General features: G+C 39.1%; 1 protein-coding gene across 3 annotated transcripts in view; it reads right to left on the reverse strand.

Annotated features, from left to right (window-relative positions):
- Positions 1 to 2,242: 2,242 nt before the first annotated feature.
- The window catches only part of TENT4A (terminal nucleotidyltransferase 4A), a 68,095-nt gene continuing 51,838 nt past the window's right edge, over positions 2,243 to 18,499 (reverse strand). Inside the window, exons 11-12 of one of the 3 annotated variants that reach the window (XM_068396141.1) lie at positions 16,669 to 16,827; positions 2,243 to 4,498 (exon numbers count right to left, since the gene is read on the reverse strand). In XM_068396141.1, coding sequence (XP_068252242.1) covers positions 4,319 to 4,498; positions 16,669 to 16,827 — 339 coding nt within the window. In that variant the 3' untranslated portion in view covers positions 2,243 to 4,318. Of the gene's footprint in view, positions 4,499 to 11,977; positions 12,039 to 16,668; positions 16,828 to 18,499 lie in introns of those variants that run through there. The other 2 variants (XM_068396142.1, XM_068396143.1) reach the window with 2 other exon arrangements.

Consider the following 18,499-nt stretch of genomic DNA (forward strand, 5'->3'; position numbering starts at 1 on the left):
TGTTGGAAGGAAGTGAGAACAAACAAACAAACCAAATTTAATACAAGTTAATATCATGGTTGAAAAATAAAGCCTAAAGCCATCTGAAGAAGATTTGGGGAAAGGTCAGCTACAACAGTCTTCTGGCTGTGAACCTGAGGTTCAGTAAATGGATGATATTGTCATTCTGACACCATTTTGTTACGGTTGAATTAAAGTAAACAACAATCTGCACTGGGTCTGAAAACTAGGGCTTATTTACAAACCAACAGGATTAGAGCTTTTATCCCAACTGATTATGTCACACACTCATCCACTCACTCCCCCAAAGCATTTCATTTGCTAAGGTGTCAACTCCCTTCCCAGCAGGGAGGCTTGCTGCTGGTGTGCGAAGGTCAGGCAGAAAACCACGTCCCTTTGTGCTATACAGCTACGCACAGGTACCAGTCCGAGACAGTATCAGCCAATGTCCCTGAGCATCCCCTGTGCTTTTCTCCTGCATCTTCCTGATCTCCAGGATCTCTCTTTTCAGGCTTCCCTTCTTTCTAAGGCCACTTCCAAAATACTACTTTTTGGCACCACATCTACTTTCCAGAACTCTCCAAGCCCCAATCAAAACAGTCTATGTGCAGAAGTACGAGACACAATCAGCCACCTAAGCAATGGCTCTGTCGTGTCTCTTAATTGGAGAATTCAGGATGTAACTTTAGTTTAGTCCAGGTGTTATTAAATTTATAACCAGACTATATTGGCAGCAGCCAGCAAGCAGAAGGCTTCTTGTCCTTGAGAGCTCAGAAGTTGACACATTCACCCCTCCCCACGTATACATCGAGTTATCTGTTGCCTGTTAGCATTCACAATATAAGCTTTTATTTTTGCCCACAAATAATAAAGAGGTCACATTGCTTGGAGGTATACTGTATTTCAACACCACTCTTTGGACAGACTGTTGCTATGCCCGTTCTAATGATGCTGTGCCACAGCTGTTCCTGTGGAAAGAAACACTGCTGAACCAGCAACACTGTACCAGCAGTCACATTTCTGTCTCCTTACCCTGCCTCAGTGCATCGGGGGGTGGAGCTAAAGGAAAAGGTCAATGCAACACCAGAATTGACAACTCTTGGAAATGGCAAGAGAGCAACAGAGCTGTTTCTATCATGTACTCTGTGGGTCCCGTCCATCCATTCAGTTTGCAGCCTCTTCCTTCCACAACTAAAGTCCATGGCTAATTTTGCCTATGAACAGTGTACAAAATAGTCAGTAGGGCTGGGAAACAGATCAGGTGGATACCTGAGATTATTATCAGAGAACAAGGGTTCAAAGGAACAAATCGAGACTCCTAACAAGGATAAATAGTTGGGCAGAATCTGTGGGAAGAATAAAACAAAGTCATCATCTGGACAGGAAAATGGAAAAGGTGGAGCCCAGGAAAACTGAAGTTTCAAGACTAATGCTGCTGGACTAAATCTTTGTGTCTGCAGAAACTACATATCCCTCTGTCAGCCGTGTCCCACTGGCTAACTAACCTTGACAGAAAAAAAATTGTTATTATCCCAACTATTACTGAGTAATTATTATTTTCACTTCCCTTCCCACCACTTCTCTATTTTTCTCAGTGGATACTCATTAAGACTGAGCAAGTACCACAGACCTCCGATTCTGAATCCCTAGCTCTGCATTACTGTCTATTAAAAATACTTCAGTTCCCTTTCTTGGAGTTCATGGATTTACACAAGTTTCTTCCAAAGACTCAGTTTCTGAAATTTTGAATTTGAGTCAAGTTATTGACATTTCAGAACCTTCTCAGAGGGTGAACAGAAATCAAAAAAAAAAAAAAAAAAAAGACATGTCCAATCTTTGAGAAGGCTGAAAACTGGACAAACATTTTGAAAGGAATTTAGAAACTACAGAGAGGGACTAAAAAATTATACTGAAAGTTAAGGTATCCCAAGGGATCAGTTAGTTAGTCTCCTCTCTTAAGAATACTATTGGGAACTACCTCCAGCTCCTTTGCTCTCTCATTATCAAGAGATCAAACCCACAATTACGAAACCAACAGCCATGTTTGTTACTCCCTTTATAAAGACATCACAAACGTTTGCGGAGGGCTTCCATCCACCTTCCAAGCTCATTCTGAAGGTGTTCAGCATGAACAATTTAAAGCAGATGTTCAAAGCGTATGTCAAACAATGGGATAAGGTCAAGCATTATTTCATCCATTAAATTTCCCATAAGAATGTACAGAAGAGTGACTGGTCTCCAAAGTTTATTAAAAATCAAAGAATAGAAAACTTTACATAAAAATATGTCAATTTTAGCTTCCACATAGTTGTCCGCACAAAAAATTTAAACATGATTTTTTTTAAACCTGTAGCACATAACCACAGTGATAGCCAGGCCAATTTATTTGGTTCACCATGACTGAAGTGTTACAAGATACCACTTTTCAAATGAGTTTTGCTTTAAAATGGACACTAGTATAAGACACCAACTAAAGCCTTTGAAGGCTCCTTAATGTAGTTATGCTCAATATTGCTAGTGTGTGAAGACTAAGCAGTACAGGCTCATGTAACAGCCCTTAGATATTATTTATGAATCAGCTCACAATTTTTAAAACTTTTTTTTTTTTTTAAATTGTGATGAGTCTGGAGCATTAAGACAAACTTTTTGCAAACAGATATGCACTATTCTACTTTGGAATGTTGCCCTCTCTCCCCTCAAGGACCTGCTTGTGTTTGACAGATTCAGTAATAACATGAACTACTTCTGCTTCAAAGGCATACAGCATATTAAAAAGCTTCATGCTTGACACCTCATTTTAATATTCAGGTATCAGTTTTAAAACCTTCTATATCTGTACACAGTATAGATGTCCTGTTAACAGGATTCTTCAGCTTTCTCTGCTAGTGGACTTATATAACTGATCTGTAGTTTTCTGTATAGCTTAAGAATTCTCATTTAAAAAAAACGGGAAGTCAGAGGGCGTGAGATGTGACCTACTCCCAGGACAACTGTGGTGCTTTAAAAACTCAGGGTTAGGCAGGATGTACATTTTTCAAAAAGTTAAAGACAGTGTTTGTCATGGCAATACACACTTGCATAGTATACCTGTATGCATCTGTAAATTAAGTGCCAGCCACTCATACTGTGTACAACACTGGGCTGTGCTCTCCTGCAATACATTAAAAGATACCTCTTGTAATGCTTAGAGCAGCTGAAGTACTTTTTATATGTTTGCTCTTAACAGAACTAATGCATACTGCTATACAGATTCCTTAATGGAATCAACATATTTCCTTTCTCCACATTCCTTAAGCCGGGTACCTCTGTTTAATAATGTTGTTTGAACCCAAACATTAACAGGTTACTAAAATGCATCAAAGCTTGTAGTTCACAGCTTTTTAATTTCACATCAGGACTTGAACCAACCTTTTTCCCCTCCCTCTCAAAAGTTTTACTTCTGCTACTACAAATGCTGGATTTGTTGTCTAGTTCAAGAAATAAAATTAAAACTCATTGGTCAGAGCAAGACGGCTGATAGAGGCCAGACATTGAGCTAAAAAACAGAGGGTCAAAATGCTTTGGAGCTTAATACCTTCTTAAAACTGTAAGCCAAATCGCACTTCCATTGTGAATCAAGAAGCCTCAAATATTACCAAATGTCATGTTTGTAACACTGCTCAGACAACCTGCCAAAACTATGAACCCAACTTAGATAATGCAACCTGGGAAAGGATCTGTAAATTAAAAAAACCTCTTCCCCTTAAATATAACTTATGTGACAATATGAAATTAAATTAAAAATTCCAAGTTATTGCACAAATTATACTTCCAATATTTACAGAGCAAAAAATTCTGAACTTTGAAAAAAAAAAAAAAAAGAAAAACAGGAGAGCAGCAAATTTACTTTTATGAATTCCCAACTTGATTTGCTGCAAATTAAAAAAAAAAAAAAAAAGAATTCCAAGGGGCTGAAGTTTCCTTCACTTCTAAAATAAAAGAAAACAGAACCCACAAAGGAACAGATGCAGCCACAGCAAAAAAGCCACAGCATTTGTAAATGTCCTTGCAGTTCTACTGTCAGAGCTGCTTCAGCACTGTATGAACCGTTGTGGGAAGGCAGAAAACAAACTTCCACATTTAATAAGGCTTCACAGATAAGCACAACTACTTCTTGAAGATGGACTGAACCACCACACAAAGAAACATGCAAAGAAGTCAGCTGCAGATATTTGGCAACACCAATAAAACGATGTGCTGAACGCTGGTCTCCATCCCTCAAGTCGAGTGGCGCTCACTCAGTTTGTCTGAACAGGGAAGGTCATTTTGGCATCTGCCATTATCTGCTCAGACTAATAGGCAAACTGTCTCTGTGTTTTTTTCTTCTCCATATATTACGATTGTACTGGTGGTGTCCTCTGTTACCAACTGGTTGCCTCATGCCTCCACTGCCGACAGGGCTGTAGCTGTTGCCTTGGTTATGAGTTCCCTTCATGGAAAACTTCATTCCACTGTGCTGCTAGAAAACACAAGATAAGCACTCAGTTTAGGCATACAAACAACGGAAAGAAAGCACATATTACCAGTGGCATTTCCTCAACACACAAGTCATTCCCGCAGAACACTGCTTGAAGCAACTGCTTGTCTAATTTTCATGCTTATCTAATTTTAGCTGTGCAAGTCCAAGGGCACTAACAGCTTAAGAAGTTTTCTGAAGTAAATATCCTGCAAATGAAATGGTATAGATTTCAAAGCATCCTTAAAACCCTTAGATCTCAGTATGAAATACACTCACTACGTGTTACCCTTATAAAAACAGACCTTCCACATTAAATACTAATTGTGGCAGTCATGTCTATTTTAGAGGATCTTAGCAAGAGCATGACCAAGTGAGATACTCAATAAGGCTTTCAGAAACATCATGGAGAAATGTAAGGGTGTGATCGTATGAGCTGATACACACAAAGCACAAGTCTGCCCTGCCCATAATCTCACTCAGCTACAGGTAAGCTAGCTATGGCTTGTAAGGAGCTGGTAAATCCTACTGTAAATCCTACAGGGCTACACAGCCCCTAGACCATACCTCATATCCAGACCAAGGCAAAACAATTAAACAATCAGGAACATAGTATGACACTTTCTTTGGGAGGAATCTCCAGTAACTTGGAACAGAAACTGCCAAATAGGTTTAGTGGCAGCCTGAATAAATCTACCACACCATAAGCTAGTACAGGCGTCCCCATCATTTAATGGCATACAGTAAACTGGTTTAATGTGTATGTACTTAAAATAGGTACAAGAGTTTCAAAAGATGAAATTGAAACAGACTTCCCAAATACTGATAACTTTAATGCAAGCAACCTTTTCTGATGTCTGACAGCAATAACTTTAAGACAGACAGCTGACTGCCTTTAATAAGAGCTAATACATCACTTTGTCTACTGTAAGTGGTTAAACAGGAACACCACAAAGCTAAACATTTGAGGCAACTGCTTAGAATATATCTGCAGCTACTTTACTAACCTATATTTCGAAGCAAGCTTGGAGTAGAAAGAAATACGAGAACACCAAGCCATCATTATAATTATGTGCACAAAACCAAAACAGTTACTGAAGGTATAATTCCATAAGCAACATTTTACTGTCAAATTATAATTAGAAGAGACACTGAGCATACAGAAAAACGAACTGGTGAAAACTAGGATTGAAGAATAATTAGTTAACTGCAGGGTGGTAAAAAATCCTTAAACTGTGTTTTAATTTGTAAAGTGTGTCCTACAGCAACCTAATCAACCTTCAACATGCAACTCCTAGACTCCCAAGACAGACATGCTAAGTGCTATCCTCAGACTACCAATGGTGAATTATTCAAGGACAAACAGGAAAAGGGAATGCTAGCTGAGAATCCCTCATTCTTAAGAGGCACAACTGCCCAAATCTTATTTATTGATGTGCGTTGCTAAAACGCCTACCAGAAGTTATTTATGAAAGTCAACAACATGAAACAAAAAAAAATTTAGAATATATTTTTATTTTTGGCAAGTGGTCCTTCAAGTAAACACACCATCTTGTCACATTCTTCTGCAAAGTTTTCTAGTTCAGTAAGTGTACATCTGACTCTCAATTATATAAGCAGACAATCAAGCATCTGCATTGAATGATGTCAAAATACTAAGAATGATCCTTCAACAGTCAAAATACTAAAAACAGCCAGTCATTACAGTTCCCCTCAGCTATACGCGGAAAAAAAAAAACAGAGGAAAACTTTTGTTTTGCTACTGTAGAACCAGGACAAAACTTTGACCAAGAAGCATCAAAGTCTCAGCAAGCCTATCTTCTTCAGCTGGAAATGTGAAAAATCTGGCAACTTCATCCTCAATTTGAGGATTCTGGAAAAAAATTACTGGGGGCAGAAAGGCAGGTCATCACAATATCAGACAAGCACCACAGGAAACATAACAATTAAGCCTATCTACCTGTATCCTAAAAGAAGTCATATCCCTGGTTTGCTCAAAAGGTAATCAAACTTCCAAAGAATGATTAATAAGCTAGACAGAAAGTGATGTCTAGCTTGTCATGAAGCATTTTGCATTTTTTTAGGCCATCAACATAAAGACTGTCAAACTATCAGAGCAGAATCTGAACCCATCTGTCTTATGACCTATAAACTGAGTGCAGGTGCTTAAGGAAGTTGACTCAGAGAGACCTCTTAAGTCAGAGATGATAACTTTGTATTTACTAGTTCACAACTAGATATTGTTCGCTAGTTTGTTCAGATTTTTGAAACCATAAGCTTTTAGCATCCTGCATCCTGTGCTATGGCATTTCACAGCTTAAATGAGCATCATGTTTAATCTGAACCTACTATCTAATGATTTTTCAGTTCTTGGAGTAATTAATTTCTTGTCATTCTGTTCTCTGACTTTTCCATGTACTGCTGATGACTACACAGACCTAGATCATATATCTCCTCATTTTCTTCTCCAGGTTAAAGAATCCAATCATTCATTCTTCACACAGAAGCAATTCCGTATGTTTGACCACTCTTACCATTCTTCCCTATTCTTCTTCCATTTGTATTGTAACTTTCTTCTGATGTGGGAGGCAAAATTGTACTCACTGTTCATGATGGGGGATGTACATGGATTTTTACATGATATTTTAATTTCTGCTCTTTATTCCTAATAATGTCTGAAATTTGGTTTGACACAATTCTCAGTAGGAAATCAAGAAAGCATTATCAAAGCAATTTTCTGAAAAAACATCAAGATCTCATCTTTGCAAGGAACTGTCAAGCCCAGGGCCTACCACTCTCTACAATGTTTAAAGTATTTTTCTCCCTCTTGATGCATCACCTTGAAAGGTCCCTCTGCATCCCTTCTCATTTGGCCCTTAAGGAGCTTAACAGCATGAGCAAACTTTGCCACACTTCATCCGTTGCCTTTCAGATGTTAGGCAGCACAAGGCCCAGCACAAACCCTTGTAAGGCTTTCCTGGTGAACTCCATTTACTACAAAACTTGAATCTTTGTTTCTCATCTTCTAACTGGTTAATTGTTTACAAGAGGACACGTATCTTTCACTTAGTTTCTTTCAGAATCTTCCATAAAAGAAATTTACTTCATGTCTTTTGGAAATCTCAAGAGGCTGTATCAAACAGCTTTCTCTTGTCCACATACTTCTGGATATTCACGTGCTCAGGACTCCCATAATCACTGAGAAATGGCATGCCTGTAAGCAGCTGATGGCTGGAGAGAGATCAGATAATCAAAAAAGAAAGCCCTTCGTCTGTGATACAACCAACAAGTCTTTGGTTTAGACGTTTTGACTTCTTTAGATCTATTTCTCATGATAGAATAATCTCCTCTCCCATCATAGGGCTATTGATTCAACAACTGAGTGATAGAACTGGTTGTTTGGGGTTTGGGTTTTTTTTGACAAGTCTGTTGAATTTGATCCTCTACAAATAGAAGCTGCTAGATCTAGTGGGAAAACTAAAAAATTGTATTTAAGACGAGCTGGGGGGTGGGAGGTGGAATTCTGTATCACACACCAGGTTAAAAAAGTTTCCAGATGTTTTAACAGAAATTTAAGAAAAGAATGTTCCTGGCCTTTACCCCAAACAACAGAAATCTGGTAGAAATTGAAATACCAAGTTAATTGTTTGCTTAGGAAACCAAACTTCTATTCTTAAGTACTGGGAAATTCACTATACGAAACTGCTGACATTCGAAGACTGTCATTATTCAAAAAGAAAATTTATAGCCAAAAATGAATCACCTACACTTTGAAATAACACAAGTAGCATAAAAGAGCTGAAGTCTAAACATAAACACAGTTTCTAAATTGTTTTGGTGTTTGGATTTTTTTTTTTGCCTGTTAGCTTCTCTAAAGTAAGAAGAAAAAAGCAGAAAAGTGTTAGCAATGAAAATGAAGTATCAGTACTCTTAACTTTAAAAGAAAAGAGATTATACACACAGCGCTCAAAAATAATTGGTAAGGACCTATAAAGGTAAAGAAAAAGTTTAGAAAAGGCATAAGACAATTTAGAAAGAACACATATTTACTATTTTGTTGTTAAGACTACAGGATTAATGGGCATAATTGAATGTAGTCTGCAGTTGATAGGAATTGTAATCAAACTCACACACTTCAAAATCATTCCATGAGAAGTATTACAGAGTAGTATTCAGAACTTGAATGTACCATTAATGTTTTAAGTATCCCCTTAAATAATTTAATACACAACCTCAAAATATTTCACAAAGTTCTTTTCAATTTCTCACCGTATTTCCAAATTCTCTATTTTAGGCTTGTAGCAAAAAAACCCCCAACACATAAAGAACCCTTCTTTAAAGGGTTTATGTTCACTTTCCCACCTTCTGGGCGTAACATTTGGAAATATACTAAAAAATGCACCTTGCGTGTAAGCAAAATTTATCTTCTTGTTCTTTATGAAATACATTCACTGTTTTGCTGAGAAACAATAGGCAATGACCTAACCAACATTTTAGTCATTACTGCATGAGCAATAAATCAAGTATTAGGCAATGGTCCAACCTAGCCTCATGACTTTAAATTAGCTAACAGGATTCTACAAGATATTTGCACCAGGTACCTGGGTGTACTCTTAACCTGGTAGGATTTAAGCAGTTTTCATTTCTAAGATGCAGTATAGCAAAACCAAAATAAGTTCTTACTCAAGTTGTTTAGAACCGGTGATATGGGGAAATAAGGCCCAAAGCACCGCAAATATCAGAGACACTTCCCCTCCTTTTGGGCCCCTTGTTTGGACCTACTGGCTACTTTCAGCTACAACTGAGAAGCTGTTGAGTCCTGAACAGATTTTATAAAATGAGCTAAAATCCATTTCTGTTCCCATTAAAAGGGGTAAACAGCATTTATGCAACCAGCCGTGAGAGCAGCAAAGAAAAAAAAATGAACATAGAGACTAGAAAGAGCTCAAAGGCAAGAAAAGTTTTAGATGTTTCTTATCTTCTAACACTAGAGAACTGAAAGACTCAACGTCACAAAGGAGCAGGTTATATCGGTCCTTCATACCGGTGCGGTACCTCTGTCAGTAGCCTGTAACAAAGGGAAGCTTTTGGTTCTCTTCACCTTTAGCAACAGGTTAGTCAACTATTAGTCTGACCAGTTCAAAGATAAATTAGTATTTGAGAGATCAGAGGGCCTAGTCCCTAGAATGAGTGACTGACAGTAGAGACTACCATCACAATGTAAGCATATTTTGAACTACCTTATGGTAAAGAAAGTAGAATCTGACACACAAAATAAATACCCTTTTTGATCTTGTCACCAGTCAAGTTTCAAAAATTAGGGGCGAGAGTGAAAACAACACTACCAGAAGACAGAACTCATACTGCAACTTTGCTACTGTTGTGACATGGGCCATGAAGTGAAATCTGCATGCTTGTCATTAAGGAGAACAAGAGATGATAGCTTCTCTAGCATAAAGCTGACAAATATAGACCTTAAAGAGAAATCTTAACTCACTGAGATTTCTCACCTTTTTAGTTGGAACAAAAGAAGTATTACTACAGTGAGCAGATCCAAAACACTTTCCAAACTATGAGCTGATATCAGTACACTGATATCACACAGTGACACACAGATGTCACACTACTGACATGTGAAAGTCAGTAGAGGAAATGCATATGCGAATATTCAAATCAATCTCAGTTTGAGAGCAATAATCTGATTACAGTGACATTGGAAGATAAAGGTGTACTACACAAACAAAAATCAGGTATTACTTATACATTTCCATATGTCTATCTTTTATTTACGGTGGAGTTATTCATGTTCCCAGAAACTACTATTTAGACTTTGTGTCTTTCCTGCAACTCAAAAAGCAACCAGTAAGCAACCACCAAGGTGGCCAGAGACTTTCATACAGTCAATATAAACATCTAGGCTGGATGTTTACATGGAGACCTCTAGAGATCATCTAATGAAACCTTCTGTTGTAAACAGAGTCAGATTAGGTTACCCAGGGTCTAGTCAAGCTGAGTCAGTTTCCATACACAGAAGGATTTCACCACATAAAGACTGTCCGTATGAATATATGACAATCTAAGATTAAAAATATCTTGAGTACTGTTTCCAGCTGAACAGCCTCTGAAACGAATTTTTCCTTCTCTCCATTCTTTAGGAAAGGAAATAAAACATCATCTTCTTTTCCTAATTTTGCACGTATCAAATAAAAAAACAAACCATGTTCTGTTATACACAGAAGATGGGAGTCTGACATTTAGAATCAAAACTTTCCAAAGTAGACAGTAGTATTCTTCTTCCTTCGCCTAAGAAAATGTGTGGACACCTAAAAAGTATTCCACCCTAAATGAGAGAGCTCTAAATAAAAGATTAGAAAAATGATACTTGGTTGACTGAAGAAGTCTTCAGTACCTGAACAGCTTAATAATGCCATCAAAGAAACAAATCAGGTCACTTCTAAATTGAATTTAACATACTAAAACCTCTGAAGCATCACACTGTAGTAAGGGAATTCAGGATATTTGTACATCTGACTAGTTGATGACACCTATATTCTTGGAAATATTTGGTAAAGTGGACTAGAGTTCAGCCTCCACATGATTTAAAATATATCTTTACAAATTTATCTTTCATTGAAGTGAACAACACTTAACTGCTTGCACTCACCTAAATGAAATATATTTTTGACTCAAGCCCCTGACCAATGTTATTTTTGTTTCCAGTGCTGCTAACTTCTGAGGAATCATTCCAGAGGTACTAGCAATATCAGCATTACCAGTGAGATAAAGCAACACCATTAACAATTGTTCTGGATAAGAGCAAACTCTGAAGCAAAGTATTTTAGCCAGTGAAGTGCCTGTAAAGCAACATAAATGAGCAGTTTATAAGTTTAAGTGTCTGGCCTTGTATAGCCAAACACAAAAGAATCTGAAAACAAACTACATCTACGAGTTCTTCTAAGCGTTATACTGTGGTATTTCAGCACTGACATTAAGGTTTCATTTCCTAGTTGGCTCCTGTACTTTACAACTGAGCCAGTGAATGCTGCTATGAAATTTTCAATGAACATATTCACAATCAGACACCACTCATCTAAAGGGTCTTCAGTGGAAGTTTTCTTAGACACACTGGAGGCCAGTGCAGCAGAAGGACTGGTGCTTACTGGCTTTAGGTAATTTTGAAGCAAAAGATCACTCTTTGGGAAAAAAAATGCAACTTAAAGTAAAAGAAAATAGGAGTTCTGACCTAAGCAACATGAAGTTTCTTCATTGGTGACTAAGTGACCAGCAATCCAAGGAAGAACTAACTAAACTTATTTCATCCCAAAATAACAACAAGGAAAGTAGTCTTTTCTTCTCCATGGGAAGTCACCAAGCAATTTCCACCCCCTCCATTCACCTGGACACGCATGCCAGTATCTGTTTTTCTCCTCATTCCAGCGGGCAGCACTGGTTCATAAACTGTTCTGCTCTTCCAAGTGAAATTTCAAACTGCTTGTCAGCAAAGTAGAAGAATGATTACCATGGAAAAATTATTATGATGATCCTGAAAAGCAAGCAGACCTGTATCAGGAGCTTAATTAGTCCCTGAACTATGTGGAAATTCTCCAAGTAATTATGCAGTATGTAAACAGAATTGATAATCACATCAAAGCTGTTTCAAAAAAGAAAGTATTAGGAAGCTCTAATTGCAGAGAATTTGCCTAGAAGGCTGCAAGTTGTTCAAAATACAGTCAGTGCTCTTGACATTGGCACCTCCTGCTTTTGAGGGTATTACTGGACACGTAGGTACAGCTTTCAAGCTGAACTGAGGCAGAGAAATGTGCCAGGAAAAAGGCTGAAGACACCGTGCAGACAAATTAATCCCTTTTAAAGACTTTTTGAATATGAAAGAACACTCGCTATTAAGAAAAAGTCTTGCACGTGTTCAAGTCTACCAGGATAGAAGTCCTCTGGGCTAGTAAAATGTGCCCATTAAAAATTACAAACTAGCATGGTCTTAAGTTACATCAACTGCAAAAGGAAAGCCATCAACTTGATCTAGCTTAGTCATGCTCCAAAAAGTTGCAAATGAGAAGTAGACATTTACAGTATTCTGGGTAGAATGATTTCACTTCCCACTTCTGACTTGGTCATAATCCTTACCAAAAAAGAATATCTCTATTTCACAATACATAAGCTTTTGGTAAACTCAATGCAGAAAAAACATCATCCCATTTCCTAACTGTAGATAGGAAGAAATTACTCTGATTTAACATGAATCTCAAAGGCACAAAAATTTGTCAAGCAAGCACCACAGAAAACCTCCCAGTTTTAAACATGGATGTATTGTACAAACTACTAAAAGAACAGTTAACAAGTATTGGAAAGGACAGCCAAGTAATAGAAAGACAGAAAAGGTGCTACAAAGCAGTTGTTTTCCAAGATTCAAAATTCCAACAGAGATCCAAAATCCAAGCAACACATTGCCTCTTCAAAATGGAGGCAAAAACTCTGGATGCCAACTTGTTTTGTACCAACAACTGCATGACTCAAAACTGGATTCTTTTTTTGCGTAATTTTGATGAAGTTAAGCTCCAGGATACCTCTTCAGACAAGCAAAGTTGTTAAGGAAAAGAATAAACTAGACTAAGTCTGTATTTTAGATGAAGTTTAACATAAAATAGCTCTCCAGTTTTATTTTAAACAAACTCCAAAAGTTTCAGACTGTACACTAGCATGTGAATACTAAACTGCAGACACTAAGACAGCAATATATTGTTCTATTAGCTTCTCACTAACAGAAAACATTTCCTGGTCAAATAAGATGGTTTTGCCTAGGTAAGATTCAGCAGTAGTGGAGGACAGGCAAAAAGGGGGAAGAGGGAGGGAGGAATCTGTGTAATCACTTAGGAGACTGAAACAAAAGGCATACCTCGAGATAAAAGTGGGCCTCGGCAGTGCAGAGGTAGCTGGGAAGAACATGTGATAAGAATTTTTGAAGATGGTGCCCCTTTTTATGTTATCCTGCCTGCAACGAAATAGTGGAACACCTGCGGTATGCAAAGGGAAAGTAGCCTAGTCTAAATAAAAAAGGGGGTGAAAAACATTTCAGTGAAGTGCCTAAAACAAGCACTTGTGTAGTAACTATGAAGAATTTGGGCATCAAGCTATAACATGTCCTAAATCAATGCTGATATTACTCAACATTGAAAATGCTGTCCAGATGAAATTTCTTCATTTTTCATCTAAAAGTTTCAATGTTTAAAGCACTACCTAATTTTTTCTTTTATTCTGTAGTAAGTGGCAATTACCATCTCTAGACATATAAATCAAACTCACAGGCTGAATGAAAAGTATTTCCTTACATGCCAGGCTCAAAGTATTCTGATCAGCAGCACAAAGTCCAGCTGGAGGTCAGCAGCTCCTACTATCCCAAGAGCTGATACACCAGGGCCAATACTAGTTAAGATCTTTTGTTAATGACCTAGATGATGAGAGACCCTCAGCATGGTTGCAGATGACACAAAAATGGAAGGAGTGGCTGATACATAAGATGGTTGTGCTGCCATGAAGAGGGACCTCGTCAGGCTGGAGAAATGGGCTGACAGGAGTCTTATTAAGTTTGAAAAAGGGAAATGCTAAACTCTGCCCTTGGGAAGAAATAATCCCACACACCAGTATACACTGGGCACTGACTAGCTCGAAAGCAGCTTGGCATAAAATGACCAGGGATTCCCAGGGGACAAGTTGAACATGAGCCAGCAACGTGCCCTTGCGTCAAGCAAGGCCAACACCATCCTAACATGCTACATTAGGAAGAGGATCTCTAGCAGGTCAAGGGAGATGATCATTTCCCCTCTACTCAGCACTCGTGAGGCCACACATGGAGTGTTGGGCCCAGATCTGGGCTCCCCAGTAATAGATGGACATATGGGAGCAAGTCCAATGAAGGTCCATGAAGATAAATAAGGGACTGAAACATTTGTCATACAAGGAAATGATGACAGAGGTAGGACTGCTTAAACTCAAGAAGACAGAGCTCCGGAAGGATCTTATTGATGGGTCTAAGTAATAAGAGGGTGTAAAGAAGATGGAGCCAAACTCTTCTCACCGGAGCCCAGTAAAAGGACAATAAGCAATGAGCATAAGCTGAAATACAGAAAACACCATTTAAATTAAAAAAAACACCACACCACACTTTTTTACTGGAAAAAGTTACTCAGAGCTGTTGGGGAGTCTCCATCCTTGGAGATACTCAAAACCCTGACTGGACAAGGCCTTGAACAACCTGCTGTAGCTGACCCTGTTTTGGGCAGGAGGGTTGGACTAGGTGACTTCCAGAGGCACTTTCCAATCTCAACTATTCTGCTATTCTACAAAATACTTGAACAATCTCAAAGCAGGAACTGAAGCAAATACATCTTGTGTCATGTCCAAAGCATCAAGGAAGCGCTGAATCAAATAAAGACAAGGTCATTAAGTTGAAAATATCCTGGCCCTAGATTCCCAAGAAGTGTGATAGAAGGATCGAGAGAAGAAGGAAAACATAAAGAACCTGAACAAAACTAGGTTTCAAGGAAACTAGCTCATTATTTTGTTATCATATGCAACCTACAACCCACAACTTGCATTACAGCTCTGTCCTAAACCAGACCAATTTTCCTTTCAGTGATTTTTACTTTCAGCTAAGTCTCCTCTAAGTAACTGCACTTTCTGAAACTAACTGCATGTTTTGCAGACAGTGTCTGCTTCCAGGACTGACAACGCTCGAAGTTTGTAGTTATCGCTGAGGCACCGGTAGGGATGTTAGGCTCTTGCTGTACTTATTCTTAGAGAAACCAAGGTCACTGCTAAATTCCTCACTGCTTATGAGTGAAGAGCTGAAGGGGGGTCGCACCTGCAGGGAGGAGCAGACAGGGCAGGTGACCCAAAATTGACCAACGAAGGTATTCCATCCCATACACGTCATTCTCAGTATAAAGCGGGGGGATCACGAGGGTCTCGCTCTCTTTCTGCTATGGACGGTGTCCGAAGAAGACTCTGTCTGTTTTCCTGCTGCCCCCGAACCTGATCCGTGCATTCCTGAATCCAGCTCTCGACCGTCGCTGGGCCCAGCCTGGGCCTTCCCGGAGCCTGCCCTGCAGTGCCAGTGGGGACGTGGCTGACTTCAGGGGAGCTCGATCTTGGTTTTGTATATATATTTATATATATTTGTATATATTTGATTATTTCTATTATTATTATTACACTCTCTTTCATTATTATAGTTTATTAAAACTGTTTTAACTTTCCAACCCGTAAGTCTCTCTCCGTTTTCCCTTTCCCTTCAGGGGTGGGGGGGTGAGGGTTAACAGAGAGCATCTGACACAGGTTTAATAGCCGGCCCAGCTTTAAACCGTGACAAGCTTGTGTGAGGTAGCGGTTGTGACTAATTATTTTAATAAACAAGATTGAGGGAATATTTTCCTACAGATGGAGGCACAGAGGCTGTAAGAAAAACTGGGGGTTTTTCTTCCCCTTGTACTACAATGGATACATTACCTGAAATGCTTCAGGCTAGTTGAGTAACAAAGTTTCCTTGCATGTTCACCTCCCAAGCACATTTAAGCACACATTTAATATTTTGGTAAAAATTCTTGTACACATGCCCATAATTAATTTTCTGTTCTCTATCTTTAAAATGTATTACAGAAAGTGACAAGTGTAGTCATATCTGCTCTAATAATTCAAAATCAAGACAAAAACAAGCCTAGCCAGGTCAGTACTATTTCTTCAGATTAAAAAACTAGCTTACAGACACACCACCTACATGAAGTTTCTATTTTAAGAACAGGGAGTTAAATAGTCTAAAGATCTGCAAACAGCCCACTAGTTAGGCTCCAGGAGTCTCAAATACACCTTAAGGAGTCAGACATCTGAGACACTCCCTTCAACTTGTTCCTAGGTGTCACTGTGCTGTGGAAGGGCTCTTATATTCAGAGATGCATCTCAAACAGCGAACCCTTTCCCACCCATTCTTCTCCCCACACTTCTGACATGGCAGATAAGTACTTTTATGATTACATGAAGTTCAGCACATGGTATATGAAGGTTATCTTCAGAGGTTTTTAGACTGACAGCACAGCACAAATGATCTACACTTCCGATTTGATAGCTTTCTCATGAAAAAGTCGCTCCATTTAGTTGGCTCATACCTGATTACTGGCGGCCATTATCAAGGTTCTCGTAGGCGCAGATTGGGGTTTACCACTTGGCATGGGCAATGCGGGTGGTAAACTGGCCATAAGCTGAGTCGGTGCTTGCAGACTGAACTGGTAAACATTAGGAGCTGTGCAAGGTGGTGTATCAGAATCCTTTTGGCAGAGAAAAAGGGGAAAAGAAAAGCAACTTTACAGAAAGTACAGTATATACAGGCTATGCATGTGAAAATGCACCCAAATATCAACTCATGAATACTGTAAAATTAATTATTTTTTTCAATGGTAAAAAAAAATACAAGCCAGTACTATGTTTATTTTACACATCTAGAAAATGTTTAATTGAACCTGCACCAAGGAGACAATGTCAACAGGTCTATGGTAATCACAGGTCAGTTCCAGTTAGCACAACCTAAAGCCAAACTTGTATCTCTACCAAATTTGAATTAAAAGATGGGAACTAAGGTTGAGAAAAAAACGGAACAAGAACAGCGACACTGTTAGTGATACATAGGCTAGAATTTCAGGTGTCATGACAGACTCCTCTGAACAGTGTTCTGGATTGTACTTATCTGTATGGCAAAGTTACTCACTGTAATTGTTATAGTCGTCTCCCATTCTACCCAGCAACAGCAAAATTAGGGCTCCACCTACCAAGAAACAAGGAGATCGTCTGCCAGTCAAGACTACTATATGCACATCAGTCACCCAGCTCACTGCTAATTAGGAGCTCTGTTCCCCTCGCTTTCCATCGGAAATCTGAGTGAGAATTCTTCAGGGGAACCAAGATGGATGTAGGATTACAGAAAAAAAAAAATACTGTAATAGAATTTATATTACTGACTACTATTCCTTCCAGTCTGATCAACTGCAATTACAGATGCATCATAAGCAGAGTCATACTGGTGTTGTTACATCACTGTGTGCCTGGAGCATTTAACAGACAACAAGCAAGGAGGCAAGCACAGATGCAGGGGTTTATAGGAATTACTCAAGTCTGAAAACACCTGACTACCACAATTCTTAAATGACCAATTATTTTCTAAGTTGAGAAAGTTGAAAAGCAAGCTACAGCCTTTTGAGACAACTTCGAACACAGATCTTCGAACACAGTGTGCCCTTGTGGCCAAGAAGGCCAATGGCATCCTGGGGTGTATTAGAAGGGGTGTGGTTAGCAGGTCAAGAGAGGTTCTCCTCCCCCTCTACTCTGCCCTGGTGAGGCCGCATCTGGAATATTGTGTCCAGTTCTGGGCCCCTCAGTTCAAGAAGGACAGGGAACTGCTAGAGAGAGTCCAGCGCAGAGCCACGAAGATCATTAAGGGAGTGGAACATCTCCCTTATGAGGAGAGGCTGAGGGAGCTGGGTCTCTTTAGCTTGGAGAAGAGGAGACTGAGGGGTGACCTCATTAATGTTTATAAATATGTTAAGGGCAAGTGTCATGAGGATGGAGCCAGGCTCTTCTCAGTGACATCCCTTGACAGGACAAGGGGCAACGGGTGCAAGCTGGAACACAGGAGGTTCCACATAAATACGAGGAAAACTTCTTTACGGTGAGGGTGACCGAACACTGGAACAGGCTGCCCAGAGAGGTTGTGGAGTCTCCTTCTCTGGAGACATTCAAAACCTGCCTGGACGCTTTCCTGTGTGATATGGTCTAGGCAATCCTGCTCCGGCAGGGGGATTGGATTAGATGATCTTTCGAGGTCCCTTCCAATCCCTAACATTCTGTGATTCTGTGATCTTGTAAAACTTATTTCTCAACCATAACACAACGGCAACAGATAAGTAGCTTTCCCTACATTTTACTGCTGCTTTTTACCTCACCCTT

The sequence above is a fragment of the Nyctibius grandis genome, chromosome 3 (genome assembly GCF_013368605.1).
Source record: "Nyctibius grandis isolate bNycGra1 chromosome 3, bNycGra1.pri, whole genome shotgun sequence".
Classification (NCBI taxonomy): domain Eukaryota; kingdom Metazoa; phylum Chordata; class Aves; order Nyctibiiformes; family Nyctibiidae; genus Nyctibius; species Nyctibius grandis.